Raw genomic sequence first — 16,930 nt, forward strand, 5'->3', positions numbered from 1 at the left:
ACTAAACATTGTGTTTCTTTCTACAGTACACTCTTTAAATGGGATGGATAGTTTTTCTCCGGGTGCTCCGGTTTTCCCTACCATTCGAATGGTAGCCTAAAGAAGTGATTAGGCTAATTGGTGTCTTTTAAATTTACCTCTGTCTCTCGCTCACTAACTGTTGGAGACACTCTTTAAACTAAATGCATAGGTTTTCTCCGGGTGCTCCGGTTTTTCCTTCGGGAAAAAAAAGTGACTAGGTTGATTGGTCTCTTAGTTTTACCTCTGTGTCTCACTCACTGGCTGTTAGAGATACAAAGGATATGAACTTAACTAGTGCAGATTCTTAATGCGTTTCTTTTTAGCACGCACTCCTTAAATGGCCTCATACAACGTCCTATTCATTGGAAGCAAGGCATTGCGTTAGCCTTAGCATTAGCTAACAGCTAATTAGCACTTAGCTAATGCTAAGGCTAATGCAATGCCTTGCTTCCTGTGCATTGCTATGGTAAGAAGCACTTACTTACACTTATTTAGCAGCCCAGAACAAAGATTAGTATTGAAGCCCGTTTCTGCCACTCTGTTAAAATTTTTTTTTATCTCATTATAATGAGAAACTATCTCAAAATAATGAGATAGTATCTCAAAAATATATAAATATATGAAGAATTTTTTTTAATTTCCATTCATTTTTTTATGTTTTATAAAGACAATAAACTTCAGCTCAAACACACAGGATGTGACACAGAAACAGGAAGCAAGAAACAAGAAAATAAAAGCTTCTCCACCAAAATAAAATACAATTCAGAAACCAAGAAAAACAAATATACATAGATCATGAGGTGAAATATAAACATCTTTACACACTTGCTACACATACACCTCAGAAACTATGTCGTTGCGCCCCTGGCTTTGCCATTACTTTGTGGTTCATTCATTCCACAAAGTGGAATGACATCTGCTGCTGAAACTGTGGCAGCCTTGTCACTCAGACATATCTCAAAAAATTAGTAAATGCAATATTGTCACAAAGTTTTTATCAAACTCATGTTTAGTTGCAGGAGAGTCAATTAAATCATATTTAATTGTAATATTTTTTAGTTATTAAAATGATCTGTAGCCAAGTTAATGTTGACTATCAGTGGCTGTTTTCTTTTGTGTCATGGACTGATTTGAGAATAAAGACATTTGATGTTTCAGTGTATTGGGAGTGCAGTGCTTGTTGGAGCAGGCAGTATTCTTTGATTACTGCCTGAGTTTTAATTTGCCTCCTGAAAAACTACAATTCTTCAAAACTTCTCTTTTTCTTGGAGTTGGCTCTCTGTTCCCTTATATTTTTACTCATCAGGGAAGAATTTTACTCTTCCTACAGCTTTAAGTCTGTTTCTGCTGTGGAAGACTGATATATCTTTGCTGACCAAAATGATAGTGGAAATTTCCAGAATGTGAAAATTTTGGAGGTGGAGGAGTTAATTATTTTTATTTAATAATCTTATTGTGACTCATCATCTTAAAGTATTCCCAGAGGTCAGAGATTTTCTTCAATCAAGTTTATTTGTGTAGCACATTTCATTAACAATACAGTACATCATAAAAACACAAGTATATAAAGTCATAAAGTACACCATAATCAATCAAGAAAACCAGTAAGAAACATTACACTTTGATGAGTGCCATCATCAAAATCATTAATACATATCATTTATTTCAGACAGTGCTGAAGACAAATACTCTCCTCTGATGCGCAACCAATGAAGCAGCACGGCTCATCATGCTTTTATTTTGAAAACCGACACACAAAATGAATCGGTCACGTGAGTCATGCAATGCGAGGGGACAACTGCTGCTCCTCCAAAAACCAGAAAAACTGAAGAAGTGAGAGGGGGTCGAGTTTGGAGCAGAGGTCCAGCTCCACTTTTTCGTTGTCCATCAAATGATAATAATGACATAACTGCATTTTGTTTCCATCCTGTCTCATTAATATTCATCAAGTTGAACAGATAAGTCACATCGTTTAACTGTTTCTCTGCAGTGAGAACGTTTTTGAAATCAGGTAGCATTTCACCAATTGAAGTAATCAGAAGTGGGCAAGACTTTGAGACTTTGATCAAGATGCTGGCAGGGAAAGCGTACATGGAACGACATAACCAAGTGGCGGGCATAGTGTACAGGAACATCTGTGCCGAATATGGACTGGAAGCCCCGAGGTCAAAGTGGGGAACACCCCCAAAGGTGGTGGAGAATGACCGAGCTAAGATCCTGTGGGACTTCCAGAACCAGACAGACAAGATGGTAATGGCGAACCAACCGGACATTGTGGTGGTGGATAAAGAACAGAGGAAAGCCGTTGTGGTGGATGTAGCAATACCAAGTGACCACAACATAAGGAAAAAGGAGCACGAGAAACTGGAGAAATACCAGGGCCTGAGAGAGGAACTGGAGAAGGCCTGGAAGGTGAAGACCACAGTGGTGCCTGTGGTCATTGGGGCCCTCGGGGCAGTCACCCCCAAACTGGAGCAGTGGCTCAAACAGATCCCAGGAACAACATCAGACATCTCAGTCCAGAAATGTGCAGTTCTAGGCACAGCCAAGATACTGCGCAGAACCCTCAAGCTCCCAGGCCTCTGGTAGAAGACCCGAGCTCAGAGGATGAAAGAGAGAGACCACCCGCGGAGGGTGAGAAGGGAATTTTATTTTTTTTTTTGTATATATCTGACACTATAGTGTCCCGCAGGCGCAGTAGAGGGCGCAATAACCTCAGGGTTCTCAGTGTTCTGCCAGCCGCCATAAAAAGTAGTGCTCAGTGTTTGCGGAAGTAAACATAGAGGCTAACGGTGGAGCATAGCTTAACCATTTGAGTTGTTGTCCGACCGACTATATAATCCTCATATTGTCCGTCATAGTTGTTTTTTCTTCCCGCTTGCTCATATCAGAACACAGAATAGTGAGATTTGTTGAGTATCAGTGACGTTCAGATGAATGCAGCCTGGACGTTAGGTCACATTTGAAACGGATACATATCAGATATGGGTCGCATTCGAAAAGAATCCAACCTGTGCTGTTCAGACTGTCATGAAAAGATCGGACACAGGTCGCATTATGTCAAAAAATTTGGAATTGGGTCACTTTACACCCTTGTCACTAGTGGGGTCAGAAGGGGTGCTGGTGCCTATCTCCAGCAAGACATTTCAGGCGAGAGGCGGGATACACCCTGGAACGTCGCCAGTCTGTCGCAGTACTGCCCTCTATATAATTTGTAAATAAAGATCTTCTGCATTAAATCCAACCTTTCATCCACAAATTTCACTCAGGGCAGCAGAATCGTCCAGCAAAGAGAATGCTCTTGGTGGGGCTATGGCGGATGAAGAAGAGGAAGGGGTGGTCTGCAATGAAGATTGGTGGTGGTGGTGTATAAGACAAAGACAGCAATTTTCCAAAAGGAGCAGCTCCAGCTTCAGTTCCCTCCTCGTTCACGTCCACAAAAGCCTTGTGGGAGACTTTGGACAGAACGAACTCCTTGTTGCCAGACATACCTGTCCCAGGTAAGAAGAGAAACATTGCACGACTATGTACTATGAATACATAACATACAATTAGAACAAATATCAGTATTCATTTATCAGAGTCTGGTTATGTGACTGCATTTCCCTCCTTATTTCAGGTAAATTATAGTTTCCCCCCAGAGAGTACAGATCAATAAACTGCCGTCCTGTTGCCTTGATCTAACATACACTCCCCTCCAAGATTATTGGAACAGCAAGGCAAATTGCTTTGTTTTAGTTGTACAATGAAAACATTGGGTCCAACATTAAAAGAAGAGCACGAGACAAGAGTTCAGAATGTCAGCTTTACTTTCCTGGTTTCTACATGTGTTAAACAACTCAGGACATAACACCATCCATTTTTCAAGTGAGCGAAACCATTGGAACATGTGACTGACAGATGTTTCTTGTTGACCAGGTGTTGCCTTTAACGTTGATTGTTCAAATGTTAAATAGTTTCTCTACTTGACTAGTCTACTTTTTGGCCTGTGCTTAATCCTATAACGTAGGTATTATGGCAACATGAAGACCAGAGTCATTGGACAAACATTGGGCATAGCAAGCACAACAATTTGGAATGTTCTGAATAAGAAACGTCTGGTGTACTCAGCAACAGACATCGAACAAAAACAAAGCAGTTCGCCTTGCTGTTCCAATACTCTTGGAGGGGACTGTATGACAGATGCTGCAGCATCTGAGCACAGCTGGTTGTTCTCACAGTCAACCAAACTACATCTGAAACATCTCAGTCTCCTTCCACATGTCTCACCAGAGAAGTCACACTTTGTCTCGTCAAAAGCGTCCACCATACCCATGCTGCTCAGGACCTTCTTCAGGTCATACGTCTCCTCCAGCTTGAATCGAGGCAGCTTCACGTCAATCTGACAACGTTTCATCTTGCCTGGATGAGTCCACTTCATGAATTTCTCATAGGTCAGACTTTTTTCCAACTGGATGGACAATATATCAATAATCAGATGTGTCAACGTGAATATAGACATTCATTAATATGTGAGGCTGAAAGAGTCCTACCTTCTTCAGACCTGTTGTACTGTCTGCTATCCTTCTAGGTAAAATGATGAGCATGCTCAGTTCCTCCCCTTCGTAAGGAATCTCCAGGATCTGTCCAGCAGAGATTATAGCAAAGAAAAACAATAAATACATTACATCCTAAAATCACAGTCAGTGTTTACCTGGAGTCTGATGAATCTATTGATGAATATAATACCTGACTGATGACCATGTGATTCATTACCTGACAGTTGACTTCATCAATGACGGTGAAGCGGAAAACATAATTTTTCACACACATCATCTGCACTGGTTTTGTTGTTTTCTTAAGAAACACATAAAACTTTTTTTAAAATTACTTAGCATACAGAGAAATACATGGCTAGCTAACTAAGAACTCAAGACATTTCTTTAATAAATTCAAACCCTGCTTGCTGTGATAAACTGTGTTCATGTTCTCTGTCACCTTGTTGAGTCTAAATGGTTCCTCTCTAGTACGAGATTTTTTGAATGGTTGATTCCAGGCAGCTTTAAAGTAGATGGCATTAACCAGAACCATCCTGGTCATGCTGTCCACTTCGCCCTTAGCCACAATATCCTTGATTATACCTGGTGGCAACATGGAGGCAACATGGATCAGAACCAACACCAGAGAGACTGAAGCTTTTAACAACATGACAATAACACACTGTTCCACTAGATGGAGCTCTTGATCCTTAGAGTTCATCACCATCATCATTGTGTTGGTTAGTTGGAGTCATGAACTGATGGTGTGTGTGTCAGTGTGTGTGATCCACCTTGTGTCTTTTCCTCCACCCAGTTGTTGATCTTGACCCTGGCTTCCTCACTGCTGGTTCTGAAGTCCACAGCCTCCGGCTCTGAGTTGTAGTGAGTCTTTGTTTGGGTTAAAAACTCCTGGAAGAACAAACAGAAGATCCATGAATTCATCCTGAAAACATTCACCATGTATCCATGTGATCTTCATGGTTACCTGCAGAAAGTCCATGTATCCATGTGATCTTCATGGTTACCTGCAGAAAGTTGAAGGACTTCTTTCCATACAGTCTGTTGGCAACACTGAGAGCAAATGGAGCTTCTGGCTTGTTGATCTCACTCAGCAGTTTGGCAAACAGAGTGTGGACATCATCCTGACAATCTTGGGTTTTCAAACACTGCGGACAAAATTTAACAAATGTTACATACAAGCATCTACGTTTTTTATTCAGCAGTGTCTTGTTTAATGAATAAAGATCACCTCTGATATCTGAGTGGCTGTGTCTCCTCTGGCTCCCAGCATCGCCATAGCCAGAGCTGAAGAGATGCTGAAAGGAGAGAAGAAGATGTTTGCAGTGTTGTTGTCCTCACTCAGCTTTCTGAGCAGAGCCAGAGAGAAGATGGTGTTGGCCTTGGAGAGAGGGCTGGAGGAGGCCATAGTTTCTAAAGGGAAGGAAGTGAAAACATTTTCTTATTAGTCACTGTTAACTTGCCCCAATCAGATGCAACCTTAAGCCTACATTCATAGCAGTGCTGCTTTGATTCGTTCTAGAAATCTTGAACTGATAATCAACTCTAATCACTGACAAACTGTTTTGATTACCGTCTATTTGTTAGGTATGTTTGGGAAAAGGATGGACCTGAATGTCTAACTGCTTAAAAATTAAATGGTTAAACTCTAAGTTATATAACAATTAAGCGGGTTCTTTTGAGAATCATATCTTTCTAATACCTATGATGCCGTGGACAAGTTTTGTACTCCAGCTTCCTTTGCTTCCTATGAGCCAAAGGACCTGGCAGACCAAAGCTCACTAGATATCTAGTTCTAATTTTGGCTTTAGCACAAGAAAAATCACATCTGAGATTTCACCATTGTCAGATTAGCTCCTCTGAGTTTACTCAGACTCACACCAAGCGCAACAAAAGACGCCTGTTGTAATGATAAACTTTTCCTCTGAAAATACAAGGAAAGCAGACAGGCAGCCTCAGGAAGACCGAGGCAGATGTCAAGGAGCTGTATGAAAGGCGGGGTGTCCCGTCAGTTCCGAAAACTACAATAAATAAATAAATAAATAATAAAAGTTGTAAAGTCGCTCGTGGGGTCCATCGGAGGAAGTCGCAGGAAGTGTCACGGTTGTTCCACTCGACCCATCGTGGGACTCCATCCCGGTTAAAACTGCCTGTCTGTACACAAAATCTGAGGACCGTCCTTTCCCTTGTTTTTTTTTTTTTTTCTAGAAGTAAGATGAACAAAAGTTTTGTTTACGTGCCTTTTTTTCTGACCGACGTTTCTTCCTCGTTCGCATCTTTGAAGGGGAAACAACAAGCAGAGTTGAGCATTGCTGCTGCTGCTGCGTCAGGGCTCGACTAAAAACATCCCAAAACTCAGCTCAGATATAGAGGCTCGCTGCTCCGACAGCTGCTGTGTAGTGACGTCATTCTGACTTGGCTGTCCAGTCATCCTTGGCTCTTTTCGGAGAGCCAGCTCTCATGGCTCTGCTCCCAAAGAAGAGTCGGCAAGTAGCCTATGTTTGCTTTATGTTTTGCTTAAGGTTAAAAGGTGTACAGTGATAATTAGACCTTTAATAAACGGAAGAGAACAGGGATTCATTTCAAGCACCTGGAGAGGCTGCAGGGGTGTTGTTAGGATCCAGAAACACTGGGGCCTTAGCCCCAGCACAGAAATACGGCTTTATTTTCTACTTGCAAATGTAGAACATTTATAGACCTTAGCCTGTTGGCTGTTTTTAAAATGAATTTGAATTCAACATTAAACAAAAACATTTACAATCATTTTTACTTTGTTGTCTTTATAAGTTAGTGTATTTGGTAATAGTCTTACAGAAATCCTTCAACAGGGTTGGTTCATCCTGACTGATAGCCTACAGAATAATCAAACTCTAACTTATTTCTTTCTGGTCTTGGTCAGATTAGATCCCAAACCCATAATATTTTGATTATTTATTTTTGATGAGATCTCACCTGATGTGTGAACACAAATGAGCCTCTAACTATGTTTCATAACCGATTAACTACCCCTATGTATCATCTTTTAATTTTGGAAAAGACTAAAGGTCCAATGTGATCTTAAGGAAACGTTGATTGAAAGTTGGAGCAACTGTTGATCTGTAGTCACAATTTTTTCCACCATATTTGTCATTCCCCAACATGTAGGTCTTACTTTCAAAATAGTCTTTTCAACATTTTCCATATTTCCTTTAGCCCATGACTTCACCATCTTTACAGTGCTGTAGAAAAGTCTTTGTTTCCTTTAAGATTTATCCTGTTTTTCTCACATTAAATCTTTTTCAGAAACCAATTCTAATATCAGACAAAAATAACCTTGATATTAATAACTAAGTATAGTAATCAACTTATAATTTAACTAAGGGAGAAAACTTCTTTAACTTTGTCCAGTGTAAAATACTACTACTACTACTACTACTATTACTACTACTACTACTACTACTACTACTACTAATAATAATAATAATAATAATAATAATAATAATAATAATAATAATCCTTCCTTAATAACTTGTTTATTTACCTAGCTGGACTGCCATCAAATATTTGCAGTATATATGACCCACTCTTTCACTGAGACGTTCACAATTTTATTGATGGTTTAACTATCCTCCCACTTTGAGACATTAATATTTAATCAGCTCTGTACCGCTCTGGTCTAAACCAACCGATAAATCCCACCAATAAATTTTATTGGTGTTAATTTTAGAGTTTTATCACTATTGAGGAATGTAAGATTATAGTGATTAAAATAATTGAATTTCCACAACTTTTAAAACTTTAATCAGTTAGATTTAGCTACACAGCTTAATTCAGTGGAACAGAGTTCAGTGTTGGTCCATAACATGAAATACACTAAAGTGTGTAAATGTGGCATGAAGAACTGTGAATACCTTTTAAAAGGCATTAGAAAAATTGAGGGGTTAAGTTTTTTTTCTTTTTACAGTACAGCATTTTCAGAGAAAAATAAGGACTTCAACTGAGAATTAGTAACAACTCAGTATTTACTCTAAAAGCTTCCAAAGAACGACTTTCCACAGATATATGTTCATCTAATGTTTATCAAAACTGTCTTTTTCTATAACTGCTACTGCAGTTTCTCAGTGATATTTGGAGTATTTCATACTCTAAATATGTATTACTGCATATGAAGTAGTGTATATGGAGTATATTGATTACACAGAAGAAGAATAAACATCTTGTTTGATGTTAAAGGAAGCTCAACTTGTGACTCGTCTTTCCTAATCACAGCATCGCATGTTGAGAGACAGACAGGAAAATTACCACATTGTCCTCTGTCCATCTCAGCTTGCTGGGAAACACAACCATTAAGCAGGTTTTGGTGCAAAGACTCATGAGTCGTGTTTTTTGTACTTCCTGTGAACGTGATTTACTCGGTATCTTCTTGTGTGGGGCTTTTTTTCCGTTCTCTTTTTTTTTTTTTTTGTCTGTGCAGCTAAGCATTCCTTCTCACGCATCAGAGGCTGACTGACTTTCTGGTTCTCCTAACTTCTGCTGGGATCTAAGTTTGGCTCCATGTTTTTGCTTTTGGTATTAACTAACTGTAATCAAACCAAATATAGTCCATGTTTCCCTGATGGGTGTAAAGTTGCAGTTTCTGCTGGAGGGCTGTGCTGATTGTGTTGACAAAGTAGGGACACTGGTGTATAATTATTAAAAATACGCTTATCGCCAGATTTAAATAGAGGAATAACCTTTACAATTTTCATTGTATTTGGAAATGTTCCAGTTATGAATGACAAGTTGCAGATGTAAGTCAGTGGGTCTCCAATATAATCGGTTGTCTTCTTAATAAGTGACATGTTAATTTCATTCCAGTCCATTGATTATTTTAAATTTTTATTATTGTTACACTGGTTAACCATCTCCTTAATTTCTATTTTGTCTATAGGTTTCAGGTACATAGATGATGTATTTCGTATTATACAATTTTCCAGAGTGTCCCGATCCTGTAGGTTTGAATTATTTATTTGTTATGTTAACTTAGGTCCCACATTTACAAATATTCATTAAATCCATTCACTATCCCAGCCCAGCCATTTCATTCAGGGTTTTGTCATTATAGGTAAAATATTCAGGGTGAGTAGTTTCGGAAGAATTCTTTCTCATCAAAGGATTGATAAGAAAGAATTATGTTTTACTGCCATAATTTTAGTTTATATGTTTTATTTTGCATTATGCATATTTTTTTTTGTTATTAGGACATTTATTTTGATTGGTTCTAAGTACAAACTAGAATCCAGTATGTTGGTTCTGCTGAGGCACCAGGAAGAAGAATCACCCACTGAAGCATGACTGTAGCAAACAGGAGAAGAAAAGACAAATTTAAGGTAAAACTGTTTCAGGAATTTGTTTAATGACCTAATTTCTACCTCTAAGGAAGGGTCAGCCAGCGAAGTATGTTTATGTTTTTATATAATATTTTTATGTCTTTATTATATTCATTACACCATCTCATTTATGTTGTATTGTAGTTCGACGGTGGCGTCAGTATAGCTTTCTTTTGCGACATAGTATAGTGACAGTTTCAACAAATACAGCTGGTTATAGTTGGTGGAAAACTGCAGGTATCCAGTTAAACATGAAGTTTTTTCTGCCTTGTAGTCAGTTTAGTCCACATCACTCAGGGCAGCAGAAGCATCCAGCAAAGAGAACACTCTTGGTGAGGTTATGGCGGATGAAGAAGAGGAAGGGGTGGTCTGCGGTGAAGATGGCTACTTGAGGCATACGAGGTTTTCGATGACAATGCACTGTAGTGGCTGCAGCGGCTTCGGTTCCCTCCTCTTTCACCTCCACGAAAGCCTTGTGGGAGACCTTGGACAGAACAAGGTCATCGTTGCCAGACATGCCTGCCACAAGGGACAGAAAAACACTTTGAATTAAAAAATGAACTACTGGGACCATTTCAAAGACCTGATTAAGAAGACCTTGATAAGTCACTTCAACAACTTCCTCATAGGAATGAAATGAAAAATAAAAAGGTCAGTATCCTGCCCCAAGTAGAGGAGAGTAAGTCCTCTACTTGGGGCAGAGGTAGGGCAGGGTCTTGTTCCAAACAACTGAAATAGGTGCGTTGCACTAGGGCTAGGCTAGCTTCTCTGGGGGAAATGAGGGCAAACTACATGGGTCCCAGAATGTTTTGTCCGCAATTTCCAGGCCAGCCTGGTAACACCTTCCCAGACCAGCCGGGAAACGGTTTCCATTTGTCCATGGAAGCCACGGATAAAACCTTCTGGGACCCATGTAGTTTTCCCCCAGAGAATCTCGCCTCACTCCAGTGGGGTCTGAACCAGGCCAGCTCATAACCTCTGAGTTGTCAGTTGCACAACTCCAGATATTTTTTGTTATGGCTTGGTCTCAGTAACTAACATCCTGAGGTTGTTAACTGGAAATTGAGTCAGGACAAAGTGTTGCAGAATGGGATCTTTCCATTTGTGGTTTCAATAGTAGAAAACAACAGTCTCCGTGAGATAATTTTTTATATTTCAACATTTCCAAATGTCTCCCAATCTCCAGTGTACATGGATGCACCAAAAACTTTTTTTTTTCCTCAAATGTACAAACTGGAAAGCTTTTTAACCCTTCTGCGGTCTTAGCGCCACGCTCAGGAAGAACGTCATGGTCACATGCGCGGGTGTCCAATCAGTTCCCAAGCCCTCCCCTCCCCCCACACACACTCGCACACCCACACACGTTTGCATGGCTATCTTTGTGGGGATTTTCCATTGACTTCCATTCATTTCCACAGCCTAAATCTTACCCTTTTCCTAACCATAACCCTATCCATTTCATAACCCTAATCAAAACTCAATTCACACCTTAGTCCTAAATCTGACCCCTGACCCAAAAAGGTAAGGGTTTCCCCTAGTGGTGACCAGGCTTCGGTCCCCACAAAGAGCAGTGGGTCCCCACAATGTAGTGTGTGTCAGGAAAATTGTCCCCACAAGGTATTACAAACAACACACACACAAAAGAAACTTGCAAAAGTATTTGTGGGGTCAGTCCAACCCCGCCAGGTAAAAAGCAGTTTCACATGCTAAAAAAACTCTTGGGGTCCAATGGACCCCATCTCTTAAGACCGCGGGAGGTTTTCAAACATTTTGAAAGCTCGCATTCAAAGTAGTGTATATAGGGGTTTGGGGTGTAGAACTGTAAAGAAATAACTTTTGAAGTAGAAGATAAATCAAATCTTAATATCCAATAAAGATAGCCATGGCAAATGCAAAATTAGGTTTTTCAATTAAGAGTAAAACTTGAAAAAATTTATCAAAACCAACTCAATCTAAGTGAAAAAGTCATTGCTTCTCTTAACATAATAACTGGTAGTGGCAACTTGACAGCAGCAACTGTCTACGAGCACTGAATTAATGCAACTGAATTCATTTGTGGGGCAATTGCTAGCACGCTGCTAGGGCAGCCTCTTTCCCTTCCTAAAATAACTAGAAAAACCTTGCTTTTTGTATTTATTCAGGTTATCTTTGATATTCAGTTTTATTTAGAACGTCTGTAACATTACATATATAAGAGGAAAATATTTACTAGCAATGTAAATCATGAAACCAAGCAGATAAATAAAAATATGTGACTCTTAGTTAACCAGATATTGGTGTGTTTTAGCTCTTCTCTAGTTTTGCCGCAGCTGACAGACTCCTGTCCCATGTCTCACCAGAAAGGTTACACTTTGTCTCATCAAAAGCGTCCACCATGCCCATGCTTTTCAGGACTTCCTTCAGGTCTTCTCCAGCTTGAATCGAGGCAGATTCACCACAACCTCATAGCGTCTCATCTTGTATGGACAAGTCCACTCCATGAATTTCTCATAGGTCAGAAGTTTCTCCAACTACAAGACTCATGATAATACCCAGCCAGCATACCTTGGTGGGCCCCATATGGGAAAAAAGAGGGCAGACAATATGGGTCCCAAAAGGGTTTGTCCGCAGTTTCCATGGTCACCATGGGTCACCATGTAGCTCCACCATTATAATAATTCTTCTTATTATAATAATAAGAATGTGTATTTTTATCTCACGTCTTGCAGTCCTGTTGTGTCATCGTTGATTTCTTCAGGTAAAAAGATGAGCATGCTCAGCTTGTATCCTTCGTAATGCATCACCAGGATCTGTCCAGTAGAAACATGAAGGTCATTGTAAATGCTGGGATCACTGCAAGTCTCTCAAAGTTTGATCATCGCAGTAATTAATATGTTGAGCAAATTTGTGCTTGATTACCTGGCATCTGACTTCTGAAATGAAAGCAAGGGGGAAATAGTTTTTTGGGACATCATCTGGACCGGCTTAGTGACGACCTAAAGACAAGAAACATAAGAATTGCAATGAAAATATTTGACGATGCAATAAGTGAGACTCCAGTTGACAGCATTGTTTTCACACAACTTATTATAACTTGGTAACAGTGTCGTCTGATTAAAGATGGACTGATCACAGACTTGTGGCCAGTTTCCTTCTCTTCACGTTGTGGTTCATCTAAAAAGAAGCTGTAGTGGCTGTGATGATATGGTGCTGAGGAAAGATTCTACTGTTTTTGTCTTGATGAACTTTTTTAAAATGATCTTAGCATGTGTTTTTAGAACAAGGACATGTCCTAAAAATGTTTTGACCTGCTAATGACGTTATTTGGACATCCATTTTCCCCATTTTTTCACAGTACTCAAATAAATTCCATATCTACTGCCATAATCGTTCAACAAATGATACAACAACGAACTCTCGGTCATTCACCAATTCTGTTTCATTTGAAGAAGGTGGAGGGGGGCAGCGGCAACTTCACTCAGGTAGAGCAACATTTCTTTCAATTCAAGACGCTCTATTTACATCATTTGCCGAAGTAAACATCATAGGTCAATTCTGAAACTAAGATAAAAATGTGTAAATTTGAGGAAAGCTGGAGCTTTATTATTTGCTTAAGTATAAGTTTATTCAGTTCATTTTTCAGCATAGATATTGGAAAATATTCCAAAACAAATTATTGGGTTGATTTTGAAAAGTTCTATTAAAACTTATATCTCCAGGCTCAGCAATAAATTAACTTCTATCAATTAATGCTAGTCAGGGTACGCTAGTAAGTCTCCTGTTTTTGTTTGTTGTTATTTTTCTTGTTTGTTTATTTTTCCTTAGGGAGCGAAATACTTTATAATGCAAGCTGCCTTGTTATTCAAATAATAATTTCAAGATTTTTTTTGTTTTGAAACGATACACTTCTCTGGTTTGCTGAAGAAGAAACGGTGAGTTTCACACCTAATCTTCACCCTCAGGAACAATATGCTTGATTTTACCTGGTGACAACATGGAGGCAACATGGATCAGAACCAACACCCGAGAAACTGAAGCTTTTAACAACATGACAATAACACACTGTTCCACAAGATGGAGCTCTTGATCCTTAGAGTTCATCATCATCATTGTGTGGGTTAGTTGGAGTCATGAACTGATTGTGTGTGTGTCAGTGTGTGTGATCCACCTTGTGTGTTTTCCTCCACCCAGTTGTTGATCTTGACCCTGGCTTCCTCACTGCTGGTTCTGAAGTCCACAGCCTCCGGCTCTGAGTTGTAGTGAGTCTTTGTTTGGGTTAAAAACTCCTGGAAGAACAAACAGAAGATCCATGAATTCATCCTGAAAACATTCACCATGTATCCATGTGATCTTCATGGTTACCTGCAGAAAGTTGAAGGACTTCTCTCCATACAGTCTGTTGGCAACACTGAGAGCAAATGGAGCTTCTGGATTGTTGATCTCACTCAGCAGTTTGGCAAACAGAGTGTGGACATCATCCTGACAATCCTGGGTTTTCAAACACTGTGGAGACAGAAGACTGGAGCTGCTACAAGAAGACACACTGAAAAAAAATTAAGCTCATCGTAACATAGTCATAAGCTATTGGGTTAGCTACTAGATAGCAAATGATTGAAAAACGCACTGTACAAGATGACATAGAAGACCAGATGTCAAATTAAAAGATTGCCTCTGATATCTGAGTGGCTGTGTCTCCTCTGGCTCCCAGCATCGCCATAGCCAGAGCTGAAGAGATGCTGAAAGGAGAGAAGAAGATGTTTGCAGTCTTGTTGTCCTCACTCAGCTTTCTGAGCAGAGCCAGAGAGAAGGTGGTGTTGGCCTTGGAGAGAGGGCTGGAGGAGGCCATAGTTTCTGATATGAAGAAATCTTCTGTATTGAAGATAGAGCATTATTGAACTTGCACCTCGAGCGACTTGTAGTTGGATGCAAATGCATGAAAAGGGCTGAAATCATCCTTAATTGAACTCTCACAAATCAGATAAAGTAACGTTTAAATAAGAATAAAGAGTAACTGATACACCACAATGTGATCAATAAATGCAAAATGATTCTCAGTAAGAGTAAAACACATTGATAACAATGGACAAGCATCTACAGCTGAATATAAGTAAAGCAGAAGAAATATGAATGCAATAATAAAATGAGTAAATGTGTGATTATAAAAATGATAGCCAACACATTTCTTCCAATATAGTTGTCAATTTAGTTCACAAAGTAAGCATATTGATGTGGAAGTCCCTTAGGATGAAGAAAATCCATCTTCTGCATATAAAGCAATGGGGTTAATATTACGGTACTAATATTAATGTTATATTAATGTTAGTGACACCATCATAAAAAATGGTGTCACTGTCATGGTTTTTAGAATGTTCCGAACCCACATGCAGCAGACACTCAGGAGAAAACTGAAGATTAAGGGTTTTATTCAATAACGAAAAAAGGTGATTTGAGCTGGAGTGGCTATGAACAGCAGACAGGTCGGAAACGCCGGGGCTGGGTTTGGGGTTCAAAGGACGCCTGCTCAGGGGAAGCGAGGGAGAGGAGAGTGACTCGGTGCTGGTGGCGGCGCAGGGCTTTCCAGGGCGAGAAGATCCAGATCCCTGTCCGGATCTAGCCTGGGTCCAGGGCTCGATCAAACCTGAGACGAGGAGACGAGAGGTTAGAACAGGAACGTATTATAACTCAAGGCTTTCAGATGGCTCTTAGTTACCACAAGGGTCAACACTCTGGCGTTGAAGTGTTGGCTGGAGGCTCCTCTTATATAGTCCTGGAACTGATCAGATGATCTGCAGGCGTGTGCAGACACACCCGCAAGGTGGAGCGTGTCAGAGTCACTGCCACTCCATCAGCTGGTTGGCTGCACCTACAAGCCACTTCTTGGTAATACAACTAAAGGCATTCCCCACATCTGTTATCTTTCCTTATACGACTTTAATGTAGGCTGACCTTGTCAGATTTTTTGAAAACTTAATTTTATTTAGGCTAATTTTTGAAGTTTCCTTCTTGACATTATATCCTCAGGAGTCACTAGCCTGTTTTTTTTTTTTTTTTTTTTTTTTTTTTGTGGTTTATTTTATTTTTTGTAATTGCTCTGATGGTGCATTATGTCTACTGTAGATAAAAGGGAGAGTAAATTTTTGCCAAAAAAAAAAAAATCCAAAATTTTGAGATTAATCTCAAGAATTTTCTAGAAAACACAAGGACATTTCAGACTTTGAAAGGTCAAAAACTTGCCAGACAAAAAAATTAAATAAAAAAACTCAAAAACTTTGGAAAAAGTTTGACTTTTGCAACTCTGACATGTACTAGAAAACTTCTGCGTTTCAAAAGCCAAACATTTTCCACATTTTTTGTTTTCCTAGCAAACGTTTGACTTTTGGTACTCAGAAATTCTTGCGATACTTGATACGCCATCAGAGGACCCAGCAGTTAACTGCTTTTTAACACATCTCTTAAGCTACGCTCTGTGTACGGGTGAAATTCTGGATCCTCGTCTGATCTGTTGCAAATCTATTTATGCTGCTGCCCACAAATACAAGCCATTATGCACAGTAGTTGCTAAACCTGTTAAGAACAACCAGTTTTGTTTACTTGCCTGTTTCACTGTCAGATATTTCTTTCCGTGCACAACCTCGCAGACTTTATTCTCTGCCTTGCTTGCTTCAGGGTCAAAGTGAGGTGGAATTCAAGCAAGTCAAAGCCGCTAGTTATGCAGAATCTGCTAGAGAAAGGAAACTAAAATATGAACAGAAAGTTCAATAAGTCGATTCCACCACCACAACAAAGGCAAACAGAAAACTGACACAGCAATGACACAATTATTTTGTTCATTGCATAGGTAATAAATTGAATAAGACAGAAAATGTTTTGATAATTGTGAAAGGAGTAGAGACTGGGGTTTTTTTGGGCATAAAATATATGATCTTAGAGCAAATAAATAAGAGGCCATAGGCTGGAGGCCAGGAGGACAAGAACAAACAATCGATGATCACATCGATTGCTGAAAGTTTAAATTCAAACCGAGTTTAAAGGATTTATCAAAGATTT

The 16,930-nt window shown here is 39.5% G+C and overlaps 1 protein-coding gene and 1 pseudogene across 2 annotated transcripts; both read right to left on the reverse strand.

Annotated features, from left to right (window-relative positions):
• Nucleotides 1-1,846: 1,846 nt before the first annotated feature.
• LOC148153318 (leukocyte elastase inhibitor-like) lies at nucleotides 1,847-5,965 on the reverse strand. Its single transcript, XM_088001349.1, has 8 exons — nucleotides 5,788-5,965; nucleotides 5,564-5,704; nucleotides 5,330-5,447; nucleotides 4,999-5,141; nucleotides 4,777-4,857; nucleotides 4,554-4,643; nucleotides 4,291-4,471; nucleotides 1,847-3,512 (listed from the first exon to the last, which is right to left on the reverse strand). Exons 1-8 carry the CDS (start codon nucleotides 5,962-5,964, stop codon nucleotides 3,283-3,285), a joined length of 1,161 nt encoding a protein of 386 aa, XP_087857475.1. The 5' UTR covers nucleotide 5,965; the 3' UTR covers nucleotides 1,847-3,282.
• A 3,563-nt stretch (nucleotides 5,966-9,528) lies between these two features.
• On the reverse strand, nucleotides 9,529-16,673 carry LOC148153319 (leukocyte elastase inhibitor-like; annotated as a pseudogene). The gene is made up of 10 exons (XR_015761737.1): nucleotides 14,553-16,673; nucleotides 14,481-14,506; nucleotides 14,246-14,411; nucleotides 14,052-14,169; nucleotides 13,840-13,866; nucleotides 12,986-12,993; nucleotides 12,803-12,879; nucleotides 12,604-12,693; nucleotides 12,241-12,414; nucleotides 9,529-10,423 (listed from the first exon to the last, which is right to left on the reverse strand). The product of XR_015761737.1 is annotated as a leukocyte elastase inhibitor-like (transcript).
• Between the last annotated feature and the right edge of the window lie 257 nt (nucleotides 16,674-16,930).

Source organism: Poecilia mexicana, unplaced genomic scaffold (assembly GCF_051168715.1).
Source record: "Poecilia mexicana isolate PSO_F unplaced genomic scaffold, ASM5116871v1 scaffold_20, whole genome shotgun sequence".
Taxonomy (NCBI): domain Eukaryota; kingdom Metazoa; phylum Chordata; class Actinopteri; order Cyprinodontiformes; family Poeciliidae; genus Poecilia; species Poecilia mexicana.